Below are 26,403 nucleotides of genomic sequence, written 5' to 3'. Positions count from 1 at the left end.
CCTCAACAGTCCAAGCCTATAGCAGCTAAACTAACGTGTCTACATACATGCACTCCCTTAGGATAGGTTGAGGGAAAAGGGTAGCAAGTAAGAAGTAGGAAACAGAGGTGGAGAGGCACACACAGGGAAAAAGGTCCCCATTGGAACCTGAATTTGTCAGAGGTAGGAGTGGGTCAGTGACTACGTTCCACACTCCCCGGCCGGGCTAGGCGTTCTCTGCAACCTGTTACCCTCTAATATACCTCGAGAGGTCAAAGGGGGGAAAGGTTTGGATAAAGTTTTAAATATAAGATCTAAGTTTTTAGGATTTAAGTGAAAGAGTAAGAACTAAAATGTATAGGTGAAGAGGCACAACGTATCTACGTCAATGCACTCTTATTAGATTATTTTATTTTATCACTATAAGCTTTATCAAAAATGTGTTTTTGCCTTTTAGAATTGCCCCTATTATTGCTAAATGAAACCATTAACCTCAGATCTACTGTATTATCGAGGCATCCCTCAAAGCAGGGACCCCTTATTCATGGTAACTGCAAAACAAATCTGCATATACCCACAAAGCAATCAGAATGAGGGGGCTGTCAATTCTTTCCTCAACCACTTAACATTATAAAAATGAACTTCAGTTCAGTAACAACAGCTTTGTTCAATGATAGCCTCCATGTACAGGTTAGGTCGGTCTGTGTCAGTGCTTGACACGCCCTAATGGACAGCAAACCCACCAATTTCAGGATACTTTTGACCAGTTTTGGGCTGATTTCCAGAGAGGATCGCTCTTCAGAGATACTGTGATGACAGTTAGAGTGTGGCCATGGATCTCCTGAGCCTGACTCACCTGTCCACAGCATCCTACTCCATCAAGATATTAAAGACACTAAAGAACAGAAAATGCTTAAACCACAGAGGAACCCAGGCCTAAGTCAGAGTAACATTGTGGCCGGGGCTGGCAACCTGCAGATGTCACAAAAAACATAATTCCTTTGTCATACTGTGATATTGCCTGGCCTGCAATTGTCCTCCAATGAGAGAGATGGGGGAGCAGTGGGCCGTCTGTCACAAACTGTACTGTAGGTCCATTGGCATCAGCCTTTCACCCAGTGTACAAAGGGAAGAATGGACGTGTGCACGTGGCTCCTCATGGGGTCCATCCACTTGACAGAAGACAATCCGGGGTGACCCTGAACTCATGGTATAACAGCAGTGGCCACTTTGGTACCAGGAAGTGGGGAGTTAAGTATGGTGTAGCTGAGGATGACCTGGCTCTGGTGAACAGGGGTAGTAACGGGGCAAACAAATAGAAAATATATAATCGTCTGTTTCCCCTAACATCTTTTAAAATAAATTGTGTGTGTGTAAGTGGGACGTTTGACATTGGTTGGTGGCTCCTCCAAGGCTTTCTTTTACCAGCAGGCAGCGTCCTTGAGAAAGAAAACTCTGATATAAAAATAGTGGCACCATTCAACCACAGGGAACAACTATTCATTTGTGTGCTGCAAACATAGGAGGGGTAGGATAGATGTTTGGAATCCTCCTTCTGTTTAGGAGCAATGATGCCAGTCACTGTGCATTCCTTTTAAGCGCAACGCACTGAAAAGGAAAGTCCCAAGAAAGTCCTGAACCGTGGGGATTAAAGACTGGTGCTAGCGGTTTCAGGGCAGCGCACTAAGAGCAATGAGGTGTTAGATGGCATGGTTTGACCACAGTGTTTGTCCAGTGCCAATTAACGTTCTCTAGCAAACAAACCCTGATGCTTCTTTACTCTTTGAAGATTTAGAAAAGGATTGAGAGGGTCTGTGGTGAACTGAAGGAAGTGTTTGGTGCAGGAGCCTTTAGAGATGATGTGAAAGTAGTGGTATGTGGTTTGGCAATAATAAGGGGTTAATCCTACAGTTTAAATATCTGTTTCACTGCTTTATTTATAGAACTAGTGTTACAATGTGCAACCATCCATTTGTAATGACATCAACATAATTATTGTGAGCACAATGTTGGAAGCTGAGATACTACAATTGTCTAATTCAACTCACTATGTGCTCATTTTCAACCATTCCTATAATACCAAGAATTCATTGTGTAACATTTAACTATGAAATCCATTGTATTGTTCCTCTCAGCTACACATCTCCAACAGGCACTACATCCGTGAATACTATTGTTTGTTTCTGAGTTGTAGTGACAATTCCTGCTTGTCTGCCAAATGTGCAAACACAATATTGCAAAGGCCTTCAACATTACAATGCACAACAAACATTGTCTTGTGTCTGCGTACTACAAAAGGGTCGGTCGAAAAAGTGAGCATTGTTATATCCCAACAAGCAGTTAGTGACTTTTAGAGATCACAACTAAAGCCAAGTAAACAGTATAGCGATGGCCTTATAAAACATACTGTGTTTGGTTATAAAAGCACAAATCATGGCTGATTTACAGTCTTCTCGACAGGCATCAGACATGTTCTGAAGGTCAGATTGGCCCTTCGGATGTGATGAGGCCGAGGCATTTATGTCACTCTCTGAAATAGAGCCGTTTGAACATGCCACCCACCTCAGTGGCGATAGGCCAGATGGATTGAGGTATGAGGGGGTTTGAAAAAAGAGTGCCACACATTTCAACTTTAAGCTTCAATCTTCTTACAACACACTTTTGGCAAGCTACACTGACGACAAGTGAGAGCTGTAGCCTTTAGGGGTTGTGACAGTTTGGGATTTTAAATATCTGTGTGCAACTTCACACAAAAGGATTGATTACTCTATTGTACCGAGACTTTTTAGAGATGCAGTCAAATGAAAATGACCCCGATAGACAACTAAATAAGTCTGTTTTTTCAGTGGGATCACATTAGAAATAAAAGGTAAATGTATAAGACACCAATGTATCTTAGTAGGACTTCTTTGATACTCCACAATTGTAAAAAAAAAAAAGCTAAGACTTAACTAAAACACAACAAAAAGATACAGGTCAGAGAGTTAGCTGAAAGAGGCTATTAGCATACTGTCTTGTGTTTGCTTATTACATTACATTGCATTTAGCTGACGCTTTTATCCAAAGCGACTTACAATACGTACGTTCGACCAGGTCGACACAACCTTGAAGAAAACAGAATCATATAAGTACATCAGGTTTCATAGAGCCAAACATTTCAAGTGCTACTCAAATATAATTATAAACACACATGTGGAAGTTGCGGGTATCAGGGATTTGTAATAGGGGGCAGTTTTGTGTTTCTCCCCCTCATGGGGAATCAAGCAAAAGGTCTGGAGGGAAAATGCGTTGGCGGCATTGAGATGTAAAATGTAATTTAAAAAAAGGAAATGCAGCCTGTATGGTTTGTGTTTGTACTTTTGATCTGTGTGTGTGCATGCGTCTGAATGTACTCACATTAAAAGATAAAGGGTGTGGTAGTGTTTCATCGCGATGTGTGTTTTCTCTGCTTATTTAGTAGCTCTTTTTCCATTGCAATAGAAAAACTACTAAATTATTAATTGTGTACATAATTGTACAAGAGAGTAGATGGGACAACATATTGGGTACACGTACATACTAAATGAGTGTGTTTGAATATAAGTATAAATATGTATGTTATTTTTCAGTCACACTGGGATGGTTTGACGGGGAGACTGTCGTTCAACAAGTCATCGGGTCTGCGTACAGACTTCGACCTGGACATCATCAGTCTGAAGGAGGAAGGACTTGAAAAGGTACATTTTGTCTTTGTTTTCAATGCATTCTTTGCTAAAATGTAATAAAACCACAACAACAATGTGTCACCACATGCAGTGCAAACAGATATAGAGCTGTGATGGCTAGGCCTATACCGTGAAAGTAATTTAATGGATTATTGATCTCACACATTTCAGATTTTCCTCCTGGTGCGGAACAGATAATGCAAATGTGACAGTGTCATTTACCTCCTAACAAGGAAGCAAATTGGCTGTTTCAACATAAGCATAAGTTAGTGGATCATAAAGCAAATTGGATTAGGGTACACATTAGGGTGTTAATTGCAGCCTCTCTTAATGATAATTTGAGATGATGCCCAAAATGCTGTTTGGTGGTAATGAGCTGTATAAACATGTTTTACAAAAAAAAGCAGGAGAGAAATAACAAACTAAAAGGTTTGTTATGTAGAAATTATTTTATTATACTGGAAGGCAAAGTGCCCTCTGGACTATTACAGCTTTTCTCTACAAGAGGGCTTTCATACATTATGAATACATCAAATAGGGATAAGTCCCATTATGACTTCCTCAAGTACTCCCTAAAGGCTCAACACTATATAATAACAGGGGCTTTTCAGCTAACCCTTCTGTGCAGGAATAAAGCTTGTAAAAATGCAGCTTTGAAATTGTTCTTCTGCATTTCCCTGGCATCTTGTCCTGCGTGTGGTCAATTAAGTTGAAGTACATTCATCTTGCAAAAGTATTTGATGTCACATTAGCATCTTCTAATGTCTCTTTGACAAATCCCATGCTCAAGTGTGTTAGCGTTGATCCAGAAGCGTTCTGCGGATTGCTGGATTTTTTTTTTCTTCTCTTGTATATATCCGTGGAATCGGCTTTAACTGTTTGAGCCGGTTAAGAGGTGGAATTTTCTCAACTAATCCATTGTAATTGAATATTAGCCCAAGTTTGAGCGTGTGCAGGAATTATGAAAAGGTTTGCAGAGAGCCACTTTCAGTCGAAGCCAGCATGCTAGGGAGGGGGAAATAAATGCAATGCTCTCCATATGGTTGCATGAGTAAATAACTTTTGAATCAGGTCTATTGTCTATCATGTTTAATGAATTGAGCTAATTGTAATTGGGTACAATTAGGAAAAAAAATTGCAAAGCGGAAAACATTCAGACATTTTTAAATCTCTCTCCTGGAGTCCTCTTTGGTTGTGAGACAAGCTGTAACTAATGTGCTTTTCAAATTAGAGCATATGCCTCTTTCTGGATTCAACAGGGAGGACAATAACAAGACGTTTTCATGCTTTTTTGAGGGGGGGTCGTACGTCTTTAAATGGATCCACCTGAAGCACGAACCCAAGTGAATATTCAGTCTGTAGTAATAGAGGAAACAGGAGGGGGAGGGTTTGGTGGAGGGCACGACATGCAAACAGAGATTGTTACAGACAGCCACAGGACTATTTGTGCTAATGATATGTTCCAGAGTGTCTCTACAATATGCAGAGTTTTTTTGCCTGCAGGCTTCTCGCATGTATAACGGAGCGTCCACACTACCGCTTCAAAAAAAGCTTGGAGCTGGGCGTGTCTGAAGCTTGGGGATTTTATTCAAGCAACGCGACCAACAACATGAATCTCCCGCCCCCGACATACAAAGCAAAAACCCCCGGGGATTTTATGCGAGCAATATATATATATATAAACTCCCCAAACAGGCGAAAACCTACCAGTTTCACCCACTGTCTCTGCCACCTCCCTCCATACCTGGTTCCTTCGGTTTGTATCCCGGTAGGTGAAGAGGGTCTGGTCATACAAAACCGGGTGATTTGCTACGGCGATAATTAGTTTCTCCTCCATCTTTTTTTGAAATATAGAAATGAACGGCGGGATATCTCTCCCAGCTTAGACGCGGTTTGATTGGCTACAGCTTGAGCTGTCAGATTTTCCGAAACGGGATTTGATTGGCTGGCGCTGGCTACTCCGACGTCTCCGGCGTCAGAAGTTGAACATTGTTCAACTTCTGACGCCGGAGACGGCGGAGACGGACCGTTATGCTACCCACAATTCACTTCGGCGAAAAAGCGAGGCAACGTGACGTCACCCCATTCAAAGTGAATGGGCAGATTGAAGCTGTCGACGCTGTAGTGTGGACAGGCCGTAAATCCTTTTATTTGTTGAAATCTCTTCGCTCATCTCACTGCAGAGCAAGATTACATTTACTGTGTGATCCAACCAGCATGCTGTGCCTTCATTCAAATGAACTGTAACCTTTTTACAATACTTTCTAATTGTATTTAACCCTCCTGTTGTCTTCGGGTCAAATCTGACCGATTTACTACTTTCATCAATCATAACTTTTTGGTTTTACATTCGATTGCATTAAGGCTTTATGATATCCTTCACAGTAGACATTTGAACATATCAAATTGCTGATCACCACTTTCATTGCATTTTGGATGATTTAGTCAACTTTGTAACACCGCCAGCTAGCCATAAAGAAAAGGAATTAGTAACCATCCGGATCAGATAAAACACAGACACACACACACACACACACACACACACACACACATGCTCTAGATGTGTCCCCCCTCCCCTTATGTGCCCATCCCCCCATGTGAATCACACCTGACACACATACACACAGAACAATTTGATACATTTCCCGCTCTTATGTGCCCATCCCCCCCACATAGATCACACCAGGCACACGCAATACATGTTCAGTGTCTATTCTTTGTATATTGACTGCAGTTTTTCATGTATACCAGTAGTCTGATACAATATGTACAGTTTAAAAGGGTGTTAAATGAAATGCGGTGATGATTAATGGTTTTTGTGTTAATGTAATAGCAGTTAAAACAGGACTGGTCAAATTTGCGAACACCAAAGTAAGGGGGGGAAACGAAGACAATAGGAGGGTTACATTGAGTTTGTTTTAGTGCTATTGTTCAGCTTTATATTTCTTTTGTATTCACATTTACAATACGTCAGAAACTCTCACCTTCAACTTATATAATATCATGAATCATTATCATAATATATCATTTGTCTACTTTATTCAATTCAGTCGATTTGCATGTTATGAGAATCGTGTCTACTTTGGGATTTCATTGCAAAATACAGTTTTTCATTGTTATAAAAATATGTTTAGTCTATAATTTCAACAACAAATTATTTTGGCATCTGTGGTTTGTTGCCATGCCTACCCCCATAACCCTTTTTTTCCCTCCAGAAACACACATAACTAACCTCTGCTCTCAAAAACACCTTGGCCTGCTGAGATAAAGGTGACACAGCCAATCACCTTATGCTGCTGGAGAAGTGTTCAACTAGGCACTAATGTGGGAGACTGTTAAGCATGGGGGGGGGGGCTGGGGTCACAGTCCACCAACACCCACAGAACACTGAGCTACACCTTTTTCATCTTCTGCAGGTGGGGAAGTGGAGTGTGTCGGGAGGTCTTAACATCACAGAACTGCCGAAGCGAAAAGGGATGAACATCACCGATTCCCTGGCTAACCGATCCCTCGTTATCACCACCATCCTGGTAGGTAACCCGTGTAGCGTAAAACATATCATAACCTTCATGCCTCCTTCCAGATAGTACAGCCGCCACAGTACATACTAAATTGTAAGCATCAGCCATGTTACATTATGTAATAAATGTATTGCAACATTTTATAGAAGTGTGCACACACATGATACTTGTGATATCTAAACTTAGCAAAAAAATGTAGGATTTAACATTGTATTACTGTATTATAACTGAGATCTCATTAAGCAGTTATTCCCCTAATCGTATCCCACAACAGTAGCTTTGCACAGCAGGCCTGTCAAACCTAGTATTTCCCCCACATAGTATAGCGCACATGGCTGTAGTCAGAGTGATATTACTCAGTATTCAAGGAATTGAGACGGTAGTAAGCTGTTTTTCTTTGTTTTTCTATACCAAAACAGAGCTTTCAACCACCTAATGGAGCGTTAGCTTATTTAGCTTGCTAACTACAGTTAAAAAAAGCTAGAGATAGTTTTCATTTCAGCTTGTTATCAGAAGGGAATGCTTTAGTTCAAAATAAAGGGTTCATCGTCTGGAAAATATCACTGATAGTTTGAAATGTTGAGTATGCCCTCATCATTAACTGCTTAAGTATGCCGTGGGAGAGCAGGGAGCTTTGACAGCATTAGCAACAGTAACTACAATTATCAGGAATGTTAAATGAGCAGGCCTGGCAGAAAGGAGTCAGAAATACAGAACAAACTATTCCTGAGACTGCAATAATTACATGTGCAGACAGAGAGAACTCTCTGATCCCTTCCCTTCGCTCGACACTGCATTCATTTGTAGATCCCTAGTTGTATGTACTTAACACTGTCAATGGATGCTGGGGTCTTTGTGGAGCTATCAGAGAGGTGCTGACACAGATGTCCCCCCCCCTGCACCTTTTCAGAACAGATATACAAGCCACAACAATAAACACTATCATTATGCCTACATTGGACCACAAGGCTGTAATTATGAGTAAGGGCAAGGGAGAGCATAATTAATGCCTATCAGGTGCCATCTATGTTAATTTGGGCTTTAAAACTAGACATTGAACAAGGTTTAAAGTGCTCTAATGTTGAACTATTGCACTAGGTAGTTGTAGTATTGGCTGCTTTTATGTTGTAGTAAGAGTGGTGGTAATGTTTCTCCCCCAGTACTGTAGTTCAAGTGTTTGTACATGTCCCCTCTGTGGGACGAATAACGTTATTAGTCACATTTCACGTTTACTTAAAATGTCTTGGATCCCTTTTGTCTCAAGTGCATTTGAGTTTTGACATGTGCCTCGATTTTTCCTATTTTGTTTGGAATCATTAGTTTAAGATGATAGAAATTGCCTACTTTCAAATTGCAGAAGCGAGTTTAAACTTTAATATCAATCTCCCCTCTTAGTGTAATGACATTGCATCAAACTGATTCCAGTGATGCATGAACAAGACGTCTGACAGCTTTATAGTGATAACTTTGTCGAAGAGATTAAGGCTCTTAATGTGTTTTCCCCCTTACATTAATTGTTTGCACTCCATTGCCTGTAATGTCTCTTCACAAGCCCGCCTCCCTCCTCGTTCTGTGATGCACGCCCATGCTGCGACTGAGGGTGAAACTGGTATAAACACTTTGATTTGAGTCCAAACCTTGGGGAATAGCAAGAATTGGAGGGCTAGAAACAGATGGTAATGACTTTTTCCCTTCACATGCAAACTTTTTGATCAAGTTAATTGGACAACTTTAGCAAAGTATGCGGCGAAGCACTTGCTCTCTAAATACATTGTCATCAAATATTCATAACATATTATTTATTTAAAATACCATCGACATTGTGGTGTCCAAGTGGCTTCATATTTAGTTGGCTAATAATTAAGGATGTGTAGGCCTATCATCACTGTGTGTTTTTAGGCATTTTTTCCAGAATGTATGGAATAAACTATCTCCTGCTTAATGTCAGTTTATGCATTGTACTGTAGAGGCAATTTAACAAATAGTGCAACTGTGTAAACATGACACTAGCACATGATGTTATAGTGTTGACCCATATACACTAATCACCTCCATGAAAAATAAATCCCTCTTTCCTCTGACTAATATCTTTATATTGCCAACAAACACTAGAGAATCAATTACGCTGTTTCTGTACTTAGTTTCTAAATTATACATCTGGCTATTCGAGGCAATGAATTATATTACAGCCTTGCATAAATGGCCCAACATGTTATGAGATGCACAGTGGGACATGCAAGTTTATCTGACAGGGAAATGGTAACAGGCAGTTTATAATGGAAATCATTTATGAGCTTCTCCGTGTAAGTCATTGTCACTGCAGGCCTCAGCTCGGCCGCTCTCCCTCGGAGATTGGTGTCAATTGATGTAGGCGACGTCGTGGGCATGTTCCATTTCACCGCTGCATTCTGTTTCTAATCAAGCTTTTATAAGGGCTTTTATTATGAGCAGCCAGGCAGGATATTAGACCAGTAAAGAGCGTCAGCAACCCGACTATAAAACAAACCGACCTGTGCACCAGTTATATAGGTCAACATACAAACAAGACACAAAAAGTCACCTCTTCAATATGGCTTTTAATGTGTGATTGTTTTTGTATTATTTGACTTTAACTTGAACTATATATTTATTTGTTGTTCCTTTCTTTTCTTTTCACTATATCTGTAAAGCGTCTTTGAGCACCTGTAAAAGCGCTAACAAAATAAATCTATTATTGTTATTATTATTATAACATACAGCAGTGTAGGTTTAGTAAGCTCCCTGTATAAACATTCATTCTGTATGCATTACCATCACCATAGCAAGGCACTTAATTTACATTAGAGTATTAAATTAGCTTAGGTCTCTTTTGGTTAATACAAATCGATGTAGGAAAAGCTCAGCCGCCTTTCATATTGTAACACTCCCTGTACCTGCACGCTGAACTTGAATCTGCTGTCACTGCCTGTTAAATGCAACAGCGACTCATCAGCTCAGATCACTTTGCTTCAATTAAGTGCATGTGCTGAAACAAATTGAAAAAGCTGACCTCGCCATTGCGTTTCATTTGATCTTTTGGGTCTGTGCAGGAGGAGCCATACGTCATGCTTAAGAAGTCTGACAAGGCGCTGGTTGGGAACGATAGATTCGAAGGATACTGCATCGACTTGCTCAAGGAGCTGGCCATCGTCCTGGGCTTCACGTATGAGATCCGCCTGGTTCCTGATGGGAGATATGGCTCTCAGGATGAAAAGGGCCAATGGAATGGCATGATAAGGGAACTGATAGAGCATGTAAGTTGTATTTCATATTGTCTGCTTCACATTTGACCTATATTCACTTACTATAGTTTCGCGATAGGCTTTTTTGTTTACTTGCAAGGTACCAGATAAAAAGATAGATGCCATTTGTATGGTAGGCTACATATGTAGCTAAAGCCAGCAGTGTGTTGGCCTAAACTCTGAGCAATAGTAAGTAAACGACCAGGATATAATTAACTTAAAACGTACATTTTGGTCTCAGTTGTGACTTAACAAATGAAGCATCGTGTTATTGTGCTATAGTTTGTGTACGTTGTTAAAGAGGGCCATGTCCAGGCTTTATGCTAAGCTAAGCTAATGAACTGCTGGCTCCAGTTACATATTGTGCAAACATAAGATATATGAATCTTAATAATAATATCCCAGCAAGAACGCTAATGAGTGTTCATGTGAAACTATTCCTTAATTTTTTTTTTATGTATGCAGCTTCATTTGCTGTAAAATGTTTTACAGCATCACACAAACTTACAAAAGCATGCCATTGAACAGAATTGAAGGTTATGTCCTCCGTGTCGCCAGTGATACAGTTATGATTGAGTGCAAGTCAGGAAGAGCCTGCAAAGCTGTCAGTTACATTTATGGCACAATTATGTCAAGGTTGCCTAAAAGTTCCAAGTGTGTTGATGCCATTCAGTGAGACGAACCACTTCCTTCAGCGGGATAAGAAAGAAATCCAGGATGAGCATGTGATCCTGCATATATTGAGTGGAGGAGAACACAGCGCAATCATCCTGCTGAGGGATAGTGGGCAATCGCAGCTGTCTGTGTCAAACTCAGAGCCTCAGCGGCCATGAAACAGCCTCACATCGAAGCGATGGTGGCAATTCTCTGCTGGCATTTCTTAAGTGTCCCTGTCAGTGTTCCCTCTTTGTCCTCAGCCCCATCGGGTCAGCGCTGTACTCAGCTGAAAACTTGTAATAGCTTAAGTGGCATTTAGTGCAGGGAATCGTATGGCAGGAGTCAATGGCTTGGTGCTGAAAGGGTTAGGGAAGGTGTCTCCCACTGCAGCACTTTATTTCTCCGTCCAAGCTTTTTGCTAGATCCGTGTTAATAACAATAACCTTCAGGGGAACAAATGGATTACTAAAGGCAGAGAATTCTGGCACCAAAAAGGGATGCATGACTCCATCATTAAGCAGCACATACGCCAGGTTGAGAGAATATGTTCATAATCTTACAGCCTAAGACATTTCCTTTTATTTCCCTGTTGTTGTTGTTGTTGTTGTTGTTGTTTGTGACATATGGTTTACATGTGATTGGGAAGATGTAGCATCTGGTAATTGAGACCTCTAGACTGACTTACTGTAAATATGAACAATGCTGAACACAAACATCCAAACCCATGTGAAGCGAGAAATTATTATTATTATTATTATATTATTATTATAATTTTGAGAATGTGCATAATATATTTTAGCTTCTTTGTCCCAAGTCTACTGCCTTTGTAAATAGCAGCAAAAGTGAATATTAGAATCTATACTGGTAGTCATTGCTTTTACTGCGCCTTATCGCATGACCAAGGGCGCATGATGTCTTCTTTGTGGATTTTTAGTGGGTTCCATTTTGTGCTCTAGTGGCTTCCTTACCCCTGCCGGTGTGTATAAGCTGATCTTGATTCAGCAGACCTGAAATATAAACTTTAACTCAAGCTCCAGAGATCTGACCCTGTAATAATATGAGGCCAGTATGTCTACAGATTTCTTGGGAATAAAACTCAAACTACGACATCTCCTTCACCGAGCGAATAAAGTTTAGGCTATTTTTCTTCCAAACTCTGAAAATAAATGCTATGTGTATTGTGTGTACATGATACAAAGAGAGAGAAGGGAAAAGTAAATGGCTGCTGTCAATCGTTATCTGTTCAATTTGTATTCATAACATCTTTCTATTAACCTCTTAAAAACCCATTGCCCCTTCGTTGTAATACAGACAGATAAGATTTATAACAGTTACTGAGGATCAGTGCCTTTACTTAGAAATGGGTCACAGAGTCAGATAAGGTCCGAGGTAGAAAGCGGGGGTTTTAGCTGATAAAGCGGGGCTGAAACACAACGCTCATGCATTCCTGATATCAGCTCACATCGTGCACTCGTATAAATCACAGCTGCATTACAGAATTACACAAAACTGCTGACTGACATTTATTTAACAGAACAAGACTCGAGTTTATTAAAATCAGGTGTACGCCTTCATTCTTCTCTATAGTTCATCAAGATTTGTCACATAGAGAAAGTGATGTGACAAAAATAGAGTAAAGCTCCTTAAGTGTTGCTTGCCTGTATTTTCTGATACTATAATGTGATTTACTTCCCATGTAACTGATGCTTCTGAATGAGGAACTGCAATGCAACAATTTAGCATTGTGTAACATGAAGCCCTTATTTCCCTGTGCGTAGTCACAAAGCTCACTGCAGTGCCAAAGGGCATTGTTTGGAAGGTGCTAAGTGATGCAACAGGTCTTGTTAAACTTGATTTAGTCACAATAGATGATCACTTTAATCACGCTTTGATGCAAATGTTAATAGCGTGCTTAGCACATCATTAGTTTCCGTCATGGCAATTGTCATTATTTGCTTCGACAGACACACTGGAAGGTTGTAGTCAGCCCACATCATCGTTGTCTCACATAGATAGACACTGTAGAAGTCTATATATGAAATGCTAAACCAATTGAGGTGTATTCAGATAAATCTCTCATATTTTGTTTTTAAGAATTTCCTGGTAAACAAGGAAAGCATCTGAATGTGTGATTTTGATCCGAGGCAGCAGGATGACCTTGTGGTGAGAGCGGCTGACCCGTAGCAGAGAGGGCTCAAGTTAAACTGCCTCAACAGCAAACATGTCTGTCCCGCCTGTCAAAGCGCCGCTAAGTAAATCCCAGCTCTAGGCCATCAAGCTCTGAATGTTGTGCTTATGCAAAGCAAACACTTCTTGATTACAGTGCATGTCATCATCATTAGCCCTTTGTACCTCTTGATTTCAGACTATTCTGTAAGAGGCATCCTCAATGTTGTGCATAGAAGTGTGGAACATTGGTTTGGTAAATGCATGTTCAAAAGGGAAATTAGAAATGTTTATATTCACTCAATATTCTAATAGCAACACTTTTTGTGGAGCCCGTATCATTGTTCAGAAAAGTCTTGAAATGCTTCACATTCTACTGAAGCAAACATCTGCTTTTGTAACAGTCCTAAATGTTTGTATAAAACTAAGAAAGGAGTACCACAGGAGCCCTTTACCGATACAATCTGCAAATTAGCATTGTGAGCAAGCTGTGAAATGCACACACATTGTGTAGCATAGTGTGTAAATGTTAGTCAAGGGATCAAAAGCCTTGGTTGTAAGCGGTATGTCATTATGGTATGTTTGGAGCGGGATCAAATGCCCTAATTTCCACACTGTTGATGAGAAACACAGAAACAAAGAAAAAGCTCCCTGTAATAATGCTCAGGTATCCTCAATGTGTACAGACATGGATCAATTGTTATTTTATGAATCCTTCAGGCTATCATCAGGTGAGTATGACCGGAGGGAGAACACCACTAAGCCCACCATCTGCAGACCCAGATAACACCGAGCCATGTGGCACGCAGCAGGGCACTATCAGGTTATCTTGCTTGTGCCCAGTTTGTGTGTCTAAGCACACGGCAGAACAAGCACATGCGGCATGTATATTAGCCCACCGTAGGGATGTCTGGAATCACATGCTGGTTGATCTTCCGCCTGAGTGGCAGGTCGGTTCAAAGCTGCAGTTGGCAGCAGAGAACAGAGGGAGCAGTATGTGATGTACACATTTGAATAGTTTAAGAGAGACAGCAGACGAACTGCAGGATGCATCGGTTTTCCCATCTTTCCGTCTCTTCAGAAGCCCCCGTGTATTTAGCTACCATGGTGCTGACCACAGGAGAACATAAGCCGCAGCGCCACACTCAAAGAGGGAATGTTTTCTTTCTCACCTCATACTTGCCAACCCTCCCGATTTTCGCGGGAGACTCCCGATTTCATAGCCCTCTCCCGGTTTCCTCCCGGGGTCATATTTCTCCCGCATTTCTCCCGATTTCTGACAAAATCAGATTTACTCACGATTGTTTCCACTCTGACTTTATTACAGCTACACCATTGTTTGGTTTCCATGGTAGCGCGTCTCGTTAGTAGCGTGCGCAACTAGATAGTCACAATGGACAACTCGACCCTCTGTTCACTCCTTTCCTGGTCCAGCCCACACATATGCTCCATCAAGAGGATGGTGCTACAGGCCGCAAGGCATTGCACTCAGAACTACAATAAGCACATTAATGTTAATCTAACAGCTCCGTTGATCCACTAGCACCCCCCCCCCCCGGTGGTTTTCAGGTCTCAAGGAGGGCAAGTATGTCTCACCTTCGTATACCGTCATGCGGTAGTTATCGCATTGATTTAATGCTGTCTGAGCCACAGGGAAAGTTTAACTCGTGTTAAGAACAGCCTTAGGGTCTAAAAACCTGAGTATCGAAGTCAAGAAACTGATATTATCTGGTGTTCAATGTAAAGTTTTGCATAAAGCTCCAAAACATGGTCTCTCATTGTGTTTGTTTGAAATACCACACGATGAACTGTTTTTTGAACAAGCCCTGTTCCTCTGTAGTTGCTCAGCATAGGAAGAGAAGAAAGCCTTCCTTTGTGAGTTGCGTCAGTTCTTGGTGGATAGAGGTATCCGAGCATGCACCGAGCAGCTGGTTTCATTAACCTCCTGTCCAGCCGGGTGCCGGGGAGTGGTGGGCGCTGCCAATTTAAATGGTAGCCTTCTGAATATGCAGTCAAACGTATATAATACTGACTGCAACTTATGTCATGCTCAGCTGTCTCCATTGCCCAATGCAATATGGAGTTATATGCCATTCTATTGAATCTATATGATGTCTTTGTGGATGGAACTGTATCTGATACACTGGAACAATGTTTCTCCATTGTGCATCATTGAATACATTATTCATATTATACGTTTTACAGGGAATGACACTGCAGTATATTGTGGCCTAAACCCAATTTTTACATAAAACAGGCGAGCACCCTATTACGGCCCATCTACACTACAGGCATCGAAAAATGCTTTCAACGCTTCGCCCATTTATTTGAATGGGGTGACGTAGAAGATTTTTAAACTTCGCCGAACTGCATTGTGGGGAGCATGGCATGGCTTTGCAAGCATCACCAGCATCTATCGGCATCAAAAGTTGAACAATGTTCAACTTTTGATGCTCGATGCTTGGCATCAGCCAATCAAATCCCGCGTATGCAAATCTGACAGTACAAGCGCTAGCCAATCAAACCGTGTGTATGCTGGGAGAGACTACGCAGGTCTTTTCCTCATATTCAAAGAAATTGAGGGAAGATTCATTATAGCGGTAGTGAATCACCCGGTGCTGTATGATCAGTCTCTGTTCATCTACCGGGATACAAACCGGAGGAGCGAGGCATGGAGGGAGGTGGCAGAGACAGTGGGTGAAACTGGTAGGTTTTCGTCTGTTTGGGGATTTTATATCCAGTTTACTTCGTTTTAACATTGCTATTGCTTTGTATGTCGGGGGTGGGCGGGAGATTCCTGATTGGTTGTTGGTCGCGAGAAATTGCCAAGCCTCAGACACGCCCAGCTTCAAGATTTGTTGATGCCTGTAGTGTAGACGGGGCGTTAGTGTCCTTCTAATAGAGTTCAAAGATATTTTTGAGCTTGCATACTAACCTGCTCATAAGGACAATGCTAACATGCAGTATGAATAATGTTTACCATCTTATTGTAGAAGGTAAGGGTGTTATTAGTTTTGGGTTTTTGACAAACTAGAATTGGGAGAGGGATCCCTCCTCTGTTGCTCTCCCTGAGGTTTCTCCCATGTTCCCCTTTAAACTGTGGGTTTTCTCTGGAAGTTTTTCCTTGTACGATGTGAGGGTCTAAGGACAGAGGGTGTCGTATTGTCATACTGATATTCTGTACAAACTGTGAAGTCCACTGAGATAAATGTAACATTTGTGATATTGGGCTATATAAAAAAACATTGATTGATTGATATAATTTAAATCTGATCTCCTGGTACAGTTGTTGAGACATTTTACTTAAAGCCACAAATGTTAACCTCACAATGGCGCTACAGGAAAAGTCAGGGGATCACCATGAGGATTCATATGCTGTAACCATGAATGTCTAAACCAAAATGTAGTTGGTGGTAGTATTTCAGTCTGGAACAATCATTTCCGAACTGTCTTTACAACCTCTTGAGTAACGCTTCCAGCTTGGTCAAATTAATCAATCTGTCAATATCATAATTACATGTTCTGTTTTTTGTGTTTCTCTACAGAGGGCAGACTTGGCAGTGGCTCCCTTCACCATCACCTATATGCGTGAAAAGGTCATCGACTTCACCAAGCCCTTCATGAACACTGGAATCAGCATCCTGTATCGCAAACCCAATGCCACCAACAACGGCTTCTTCTCCTTCCTGAACCCCATGACTCCTGACATCTGGGTCTACATCCTCCTGGCCTACCTGGGTGTTAGCTGTGTCCTCTTTGTCATTGCCAGGTAAGTCCGCAGGTTACATACTGTTAGTCCTATAAGTCCTGCATACAGTTCTCCTTCAGGTCTCTCAATGAGTAATTTCCTCATTGCAGGGATTCGAGTACACCCATTTCTCATATGGTGCTAGCTGCTAGGTAGTGATCAAGGTATTAATCTCTGCATGGGCTCTCTACAACCCAGCACGTAGAGGAGAAATAGGAAAAAAAAGAAAACTTCAATTGAGTTGGAAAGTTTCCCTCAGTGTGCAATTTCATCTTTCCCGTGTGATGCCTTTGGAATTGGCAAAGCACATTTAATCGGTCGTTTAAAAAGAATAAATACTGGCTTAATGATCATATTCAGCAGTTCAAAGAAAAACAGTATACACATCGACGGAGGCTATATATAGTTGAACATAAACATTCATGGCAGTAATAAGTCATAAAAAGATGGATGGAGATTAGCTGTTTGATTGGCTGAAAAGTATCTCACTTGTAAATTATTTTTGGCATGAAGATGTTGAATATCCTGTAAGTATTATTGTGAGCGTTTCCTGCTGCTTTTCATTCAAAGTGGTGCTTTAGGAAGTTCTAGAAAGGGGCGCTGAAAGGAGTTGACTTGAGAGCAAACAGCTGCACTCCTCTATCCCCATTCGTTGTTTTGCGAGACCAAAATAATTCTGGAGTGGCTTCACATAAGTACAAAATCATCTTTAACTGTTGCATCAGATTTTTTGGAGGCCGTCCTAGATGGCTGAAAAGCTGCATCCCTGAAAGTGCATTGTGTGAGCATAAAACACACATTGTTGAACAAAGAAAAGGTTACTTTTAAACGTTGGCAAGGCATTAACAACAATGCTAGGCAGAAAACACTTTGGCTTTGAAAAGCAACGCTTCATCATAATAATCATGTTTTGAGGCGCATTCTCCACTGGACTCTTTTCAAAATCCTGTTTAGACGCTCTCCCCTCTTTTTTTGACCAGGAAAATTGTGCAAAGTATGCCACTGTTTAACAAGCTGTCGGATTTTGGCTGGGAATGTGATTTGAGCTGCTCTGATATACTCCAAAGGTTGTCCAGTAAGCTGTGGACACAGAAAGCCTGCTATGCAGTACTACAGAACATTTCAGAGCCTGTGGATGCAGACGTGTTCAACAAGCTAACTGAATGACCGAGCAGCTCAGAAAAATGGAACGCCAACAGTGGCAGTAGTCATTTTTATTTTGGAGATGGGATGATAAAAAGAAAGGGAATGCTATTTGGTATATATGGCATTTGGCAGTAAATTAAGCCTGGATAATCATATTTTCTGTCTCGTCTGTCATTGTATTTATCCTACGCATATTTCAGTTCCATGGACAGGGAGCGGAGGTCTTGTTTGTATAAACTTCATAGAAAAAAAGGCCTGCATTGAGTTACATGCTTATATCTACAGTAGAAGGTTACCAAAAAGTATTCAAAACCATTGGTGGAGACTGAGAAAAACCTAATTAGTTCAAGTACTAATTCCACACCATGAAACGAGCCGCATTCAAAATATTAAAGGTCCCCTATTATACTGTTTTTCATCAATATATTATAGGTCTCAGATATATACAAACATGTCTGAAGTGTTTTGCTCGAAACACCAAACAGATCATTGCAGCATCCCATAATCCCCTCTGTTTCAGCCCTGTTTCCAAAGTGCTGATTCTGTGTCTGTTACTTCAGATGAAAATAAGGAGCCCCTCCCCACGCCCCTCTGAGAAATGTTTGGTTAAAATAATGGTGCTCTAGGAGGAGATTCAGGTGATAAGGTGGGGGGGTTACCTTGATTGGTTATTGGCTAAGGCTAGCGTCACACTGTCCCGAAATTGACACCAGATTTCGAAGGAATACAGGAAGTGGGATTCAAATTGTATGTGCACACTGTACTCGCGGTCCACAGCTAATAGTGTTGTTTAGCAGACAGTTTTCCAAGAGGTTACTCAGCAGGGCAGTCTGACGCAAGCCTGTGGCTCTAATTGCCGACACAGCCTTTCTAGAAATTAGCAAAGAACCAGGAGTATTAAATCAGCAGTGGTAAATTGTCTGTGTAGAAAATGGCCTCAAAGTAGTGAAGATACACTTTTCTCTTTCTGGATTTGAGGCCTCTTTGAGTGCAGTTTTTGACCAGTTTGAAATGCACAGAGAGTCTTTCCATGCCTCTTTACTTTCACATATTTTTTGACCACAGCTTTCAATTCAACATTGAAGTAAAAGTAAATGAGACTGAAGGAATTAATTGAAATAGCAGGGAGAACCAACAGCTGCCAAATAACTTTCCGATGCCTGCAAATGTTCTGAAGGGAATGATTGCGACAAGTAACACTAATGAGTATGTTTTGTTTTTTTAAATGCACAAGATATAAAACATTTAGCAAAAGCACCCACTGTTTTTGTCCATCAGTTCTGATGTCTGAGTGCGAAGCTGAGAGGAGAAATGCTTGAATGATGGCTGGAATAGACTCCATTTTAAGGCAGTTTTATGATTAACCATCAGTCCTGTTTGGTGTCTGATTAAAAATACTGCTGACATATTCAAAACTATTCCTGCAGCATGTAATTAGATTGAAGTGTATCTATCTCTCACAATATACATTTCAGCTGATTAAATCTTTCTAGGGATTTCTACGGTCTTCTAAGTGAGAATGTGCACTCGAGGATTCACCATTGTGGGTTCCAGTTTTGTGGACCATTTAGTTACTTATCTGTTATATTTATTTTCTGCCATAACCACTTCTCATCAAAGATAGAGATGTCCCATGTTCCCAGGGGGATACTTTCTGGAGTTTAAGGGATCCAATTGTACTGTAATTGAAAAACAGATTTTCCACATAAAAAAAAAATATTTTAAAATGGGGAAAGTAGTGACAGAATCTGCCTCTGACATCTGCAATACAATCATTTCCCGCAGGTGTCAAACTAAATGGCAGAGATATCGAGAGACCTTATGGTTTCATGTGACTTTAGAAAGGAGTCTTTAATGTCTCAAACATGACCTTGTATTTCCTCTGAAGAATTGGATTATTGGGCCTTTGGTCATCTTCAAGAAAACCATGAAGACATAGTTGAAAGGGTTTCTGAGGGGAAGCTAAACCAGGACCAGTTGATTCGAACATGTTTTGATTTGTCAAGTCAAAGTCAACTTTATTGTCAACCATGAAACCTTTCCGAGGTAACATACACTGCCTTATAAGAAGAAACCAAAAGGAGCCTTTTTAAAAAGGATTATTTTTGTTTTCACATTTTGAGTATACAAATATACAAGTATAGAAACAGCAAGCATGCAACAGCTGGATGTAAAGCCACTCAGGTCTATGTCGAAAGTCAAAGTAAACTTTATTGTCAATATTTCAGTGTGTGTGCACAGACAGAGAGATCAAAATACCGTTTCCCACAATCCTGAATATAAAACAAATGTATATAAATATAATAATAGTTTTGACCAGTGAAAATAGTGCATGTCAACATCTTCGAATGTACAGTATGGGTGGGTGGTTAAATTGTTCACAAGGTTATGACCGTACACACTTAAAGACACAATGTTGTTGACGCTAACATTGGATTAGAAGATTATGTTAAATACAAAGGCTGTTGCTCATTGAGGTGACACCACAGAAAACCATCTTCCCCTCAGCTTTTGAATGCATTTGTTTTGGTGTTCATGGTCCATAGCTTTAATGTGAGGGGTTCACTTCTACTGCTCCCATCAATTGTGTTTCCAGCAGCAGCAGGCAGCTGTTTTCAGTGAACAAACCGACCATTCTATGACTGCCCCGCACCCAACAGCAGACTAACCACTAACTGGTGAACATAGTGTGTACCAGCTAAAGAGCCAGATATTATATCTATGATAATGAGTGTTGTAGTTTATTAGGTTGCCACAATCTCTCAATGAATGCTTGTGTTGCTTTGTATTTACATGCAATAGGAAATTGTTTGCCAAGAACAACTTTCTAAAGTTTCTCAAGGTTATATATTCAGCCGGTAAGAGGAACAAATTAGTTTCACAACCTATTTTTGCTGCTCTACTGAACTCCTCAATACCTCAGTGTTGTTACTGGAAACCACAGATGGAACGGTAAAATAGCAGTAACTCTCAAAATAGCTCTCATGCTAATATGATTCTGTTTTTGAGGTTTTTCTTGAGGAAGGAATGGTGCTCCAGAAGCATACATACTGTAAGATGTTATTCTTGCATTTCTTTCAGAAGGTATAACCCAAAAACTGCTTTCCAACTTCCTGTCTCGTTCCCAGGTTTAGCCCGTATGAATGGTACGACGCCCATCCCTGCAACCCAGGATCAGATGTGGTGGAGAACAACTTCACCCTCTTCAACAGCTTCTGGTTTGGAGTCGGCTCCTTAATGCAACAAGGTACTGCGGCACACACATCCTCTTCCCTGTCAGAAACAATACTGTCACACCACCTCACTTTCCCGCTTGCTCCCTTTTCTCTGCCTCTTTAACTGACAAGCTCCATGATTTCCATTCCCTGACTGTTTCATAAGACATTTACCTGTCAAGAACAACAGCAGAGCGCAGCCTTACAGTACATGACAAAGGAAGGCTGTTGTCACCTACCTGCTGTTTAAAATGGGAAGAGTAGGTGCCAGGCACTTGTCAGAGATTGTCAGGTAAGGATGGAAAACATTGCTGCATTTATTTTCCCATATGGCAGTCACTGGCCCTACTCGAGAGCTTTCTAAGGGTTGGGACGCAAAGGGTAAGTTGAGGAACATGTCTGACAAATGCCAGCTGTCAGCCACGCTAGAGCGGTCTGGTGTGATATTTTAGCGCTGTACGACTTGCTCGCTGTAGAAAATCCATACAGTATGCCTCATTGTCCAACAAGTAGCCTACCAAATAAATGTCACATCAATGTAACATTTTGAAACCAGTCAAAAAAGGAAGTGACTGCTTCTTTTAGCACACAGGTTCAATCTTTATTACTAGACCTGCTACCACTGCAGATGTAATTCTACAAATAGACCTTCACTTGTCTGGTGTCGCTTAAAGGACTAGAGTAAACTAATGAAGTTCCAGACATGACATAATGAAGTCAACTGTGGGGGGAAAGAGTCCTGAGTAATACAATGCTTAACCTCAAAGTAAGAAGGCAAATCAAGGAGGCTCGGTAGTGGATCTTTGCCCATAAGGATAGCAAACACATTGAGCAATTCATTAAGGGAGCATTCTGCATAGGATGCCAGGAGGGAAAAGATGGAATCAAATCAAAATGAACTAGTTAGTAGTCTGTATTATTCCAGCTAAACTGGGGAGAATTCCCTATTATAATTCGTATCATGGGCTCTCTGTCAAAGCCTGAGCTCTAGTGTGACTCATGTGGAGGTTACTGCAATTAAACACAAGTCCCAGCACAGGAATGTGGGAGTTATGTTCAAATGTGTCACACAATGCTTGATAGATAAAGAAAATGATGTCCCTGCCTCAACTATGATCTCAATGTTCATTTTAAAGCACAGTAAAATGTGTTATTCAATCACAATTACACGAAGAAAATATTGTTTTTCTTTGTTATAGTTCCCTGAATAAAGAGGTTTAAATTGGGATATTGAAATAAACTTATAGTTCATGTTTGAGTTCTGTTGCAGGTTTATCTTCATTATTATAGATTTTTTTTGTAATTCTTTATTTAATTGGGTTCACATTATACTAAAAGTACAGTTTTGCAAATCATATATTTTTAGAGAACCGAAAATGACAAATTAAATACCGAATAAAATGTGTAAAATAAAAACTGTTTCTACATGTTTTTTTAACTAAGTATTGTGAAAAAAGGATCTTGTTAATGATCCTCTACATTTACATTCTAAGAGTTTAAAATGGACAGACTGACTCTGGCTTTGGGCGACACCCATTTGGGCTGCAGCAGCGAGGAATATGTTGTGTGTGTCACATAAACAGACATCCTCCGCTTGTCTGCCAAACAGTGACAGAAGCCGAGATGGAAGCCATTTCTTTGACATCTAAATGCAAATGGACGCCTTTGAGGAGATCCAAAAAAAAATCTACCAGCTTGTCTGTGGGAGGAAGGTGTCATAGCCAAGACAAAGGAGGCAAAATATGAGGAGGTGCAGAAGCAAACACTTTGTGCACTTCAAATGCTTTGCTGGGGGTCTCAGTAGGCTGTTGCTCACAACAAACATATGTCTGATCATTTCCTGTAAATTGGTTTCCCCACATAAAATAATTTTAGAAAGTGTCTTTGATTTACAAGTTGACTTATTCCAAATGTTCACATGCCTTGATGTTCTAGAACATATTCCGTCTCAATATTTCCAAGACGCATGGTCTGAGGCATAACATTGTGTTCGTGATGCAAAAGCTCATCTGTGCTGACTTGTTGTCTGATAGAGAAACTGCAGTTGTGACTTTGCCCCTTTTTGAGATTCAGATCAAGATTTACTTTGAATAAACATTTCCATTCACAACTGTCATTATTTAAAAGCAATTAACAACAAGTAGAAGCCTCAAGCAAGGACAGAGGGTTTTTTGTGCTATGACTTCACACAGGGAATGCTAAGTGCATGTAATCATTCTCATGGGAAGGTGTAGCTCTCTCGTGGTACGGTGAGGCATTGCTAGTGGGGGAGAACACTACAGGAAACCAGGACATCTTCTGTGGAACAATGCACTTCTAAATCTACAGGGAACAGATTGCTTCTTTGTCAGACTGACTGATTCAAAAGCATCATTAGGTACAAGATCATCTGTGAATGTATTCAAAAGGGAGAATTGCAGTGTCACAGTGACTTCTTTATGGGCTTTTTTTAAGAAATGTATTTGCATGGATATAGACATTGTGTCTCCATTATACATTAACTTCCTTATTGAATATAGTCAGTATTCACAAATGTCGCAAAAAGTACTAACACACAAAAATAGTGAATTTAAATGCAGCCTCAGTCGACATAAGGTTTAAAAAACGATGGAGTTTCGCCTAATGCTGGTTAATTTAAGCATTACAGAGAAAAACTGTTGAAATAAACTGAAATAGAAATTGCCCAAAATCATGTTTCACATTGATGTATATATCATACGACTGAACAGATCTAAAAGGTGTTAAAAATGCAACAGTATCGTTTTAAAATTAGACCTTAACTAAAGGAATATTTCCATTTAAATTCAAGTCTACTTTTTATATATTCAAAAAAGAAGCTCCCTAAAGCACTTTGAAGCAAGTGGACATTGAGTTAAGATGTTGTCAAATGCCTTTCAAAGCCATCTCATGAGAGATTAGGTTTTTATAAACTGACTAACACTGTATTATTTTAAAAAATGTACAACATGGCATCAAAGCAATGGTTGTTACTTACTGCAGGATGTTTATAGTTGTTTTGGTGGAGAAGCTCATTAGCATATGGAGCTAACAATATACTTCATAGCTTGTTTTCCGTTTCCAGCTAATATTTTGTATGCTCTAGAGTGCCTTTTAAAAGGAATATGCTTATTTTTCTGATAGTTATAGGAGAAGAATAACCACTCTCATAGCTGTCAGGTAATGCAAAGTGTGTACCAGCAGTCATTAGCTTAGCCATGTTGTTCATCCAACAGTTTTTGTCTATAAAAGTATTTATCAGTGATCTTGTGGAGCTCTCTTTATTCAAACAACATGGCATAATAAAGCTGTATTATTTGTGATTAATGGTACATTTATTTACCTAGTCACAATATTAAAAAGCTCTATTTTTAACACAAATCCCACAAAGAAACCTAACCTTCATTGTTTTGTGTATTCTATGTATAGACTTTCTTTGAGGCATCTATTTACTGCATTAATGTGAATGAGCAGTGCAGCAGTCAGGGAGATGGATGTGATGTTTGGGTTACGGAAATAGTATCAGTGCCGCCTCCCTGAAACGTTTATTTCCTTAGTTTACAATATATGTCAAAAGAATGCACGGCATATTGACACCATTTTATTTCCCTGGCACCACATGACTGATCTGCTTTTTATATGTATTAGTCCTCTGATGCCGCATATACTGTTCCCTGCTGACAACAGCACTTTATAGTCTGGAATTCAATTGAGTTACCCCTCGCTTCAATTGATTTTTTGTGCAACCATAGAATGCATCTTGATCTTCCCCATTGTGAAGTCATAGTGAATTAAGAGATACAACTGTCTTCCCTTGTCTGTAACCATGAGAGTCTTTGTCAAACCACAAAGGACATATCCAATCAAATTTGGTAGAAGAGGTTAAAGAGCGGACCAATCTGCCCCCCCCCCCGTCTGTGGGCTTGTTACTCTTTAGAATTGCCCTCATAAATCTTCTCACGAAAGTAAAAGAGTGCACAGAGCGCAAGGGTATTTTAAAGCTTGTCAAAGATGAGATATAAAGTAACTTTAACACCAGTCAGTGAGCCCTTGACAACATAGTATTACTCGGCAGAGGACCCCTGAAAGTCAAGGCTGATGTCGAGGTGTACCGTCAGTCTGGCTCTGTTCCATGTCTTTATTTATATCCTTCTGGACTGTGATGAGTTGTTTACAAAAGATATTATTGTGTACATCTGGTTAACGTGATCAGCTATGAAATGACAGGAAACTGTTTCCAGTCTAACAGTTTGAGATACATAGGATATGTCTTCTGGTTTATCAAGACTAATTCCAGCTTCAAGACATTCACACGCAATTGTATAATTCATTACAAGATATATCTAAATGAATAACTTAATGAGTACATAGGGAGCTGGTTTAGTTATTAAGGTCAAATTAAAATGCTTACATGAGCTGAAAACATTTGTTGTACCTACTAAAGGAGCCTGAGACACACAGTTTACTGATCTGATGTGCCCATGCTGAGTTTTTAGCTTACAGTTTAGCTAAACTGCCAAACTGGCTTCATTTTCTGTTTCATCGCTAACAGTGCCTTGATCAACTGCAGTGGCACTGCCAAACACATTTGCAGGCTAATTAACAGAAACGCAAGCGATCCTGTTTCCTGCATTTGTTTAATATGGTTACAGTGTTGGCAGGTACACATTTATCTAGATAATTGCTTCATAGTCTCTCTCTGATTGTGTTGTTTTCAGGCTCAGAACTGATGCCCAAAGCCCTGTCCACCAGGATCATCGGGGGGATCTGGTGGTTCTTCACCCTCATCATCATATCCTCGTACACTGCTAATCTAGCAGCCTTTCTCACTGTGGAGAGAATGGACTCGCCTGTGGACTCAGCCGATGACATCGCTAAGCAGACCAAGATTGAGTATGGTGTGGTGAAGGATGGAGCAACCATGACTTTCTTCAAGGTACAATAAACACTCTCTATAGATCTATACAACAATGTATTTCTTCAAGCTACAGTAAACACGATAAAGGATAG

The 26,403-nt window shown here is 40.3% G+C and overlaps 1 protein-coding gene across 1 annotated transcript in view; it reads left to right on the top strand.

Moving 5' to 3' along the window:
- The window catches only part of LOC117557272 (glutamate receptor ionotropic, kainate 3), a 92,173-nt gene that overhangs the window by 59,109 nt on the left and 6,661 nt on the right, over positions 1 to 26,403 (top strand). The window contains exons 8-13 of the mRNA XM_034233027.1: positions 3,588 to 3,695; positions 7,100 to 7,213; positions 10,273 to 10,476; positions 16,833 to 17,056; positions 21,310 to 21,428; positions 26,112 to 26,329. Of these exons, the coding sequence (XP_034088918.1) occupies positions 3,588 to 3,695; positions 7,100 to 7,213; positions 10,273 to 10,476; positions 16,833 to 17,056; positions 21,310 to 21,428; positions 26,112 to 26,329 (987 nt within the window). The remainder of the gene's footprint in view (positions 1 to 3,587; positions 3,696 to 7,099; positions 7,214 to 10,272; positions 10,477 to 16,832; positions 17,057 to 21,309; positions 21,429 to 26,111; positions 26,330 to 26,403) is intronic.

The sequence above is a fragment of the Gymnodraco acuticeps genome, unplaced genomic scaffold, assembly GCF_902827175.1.
Source record: "Gymnodraco acuticeps unplaced genomic scaffold, fGymAcu1.1, whole genome shotgun sequence".
Taxonomy (NCBI): domain Eukaryota; kingdom Metazoa; phylum Chordata; class Actinopteri; order Perciformes; family Bathydraconidae; genus Gymnodraco; species Gymnodraco acuticeps.
This window is presented reverse-complemented; position numbering and strand designations above follow the sequence as displayed.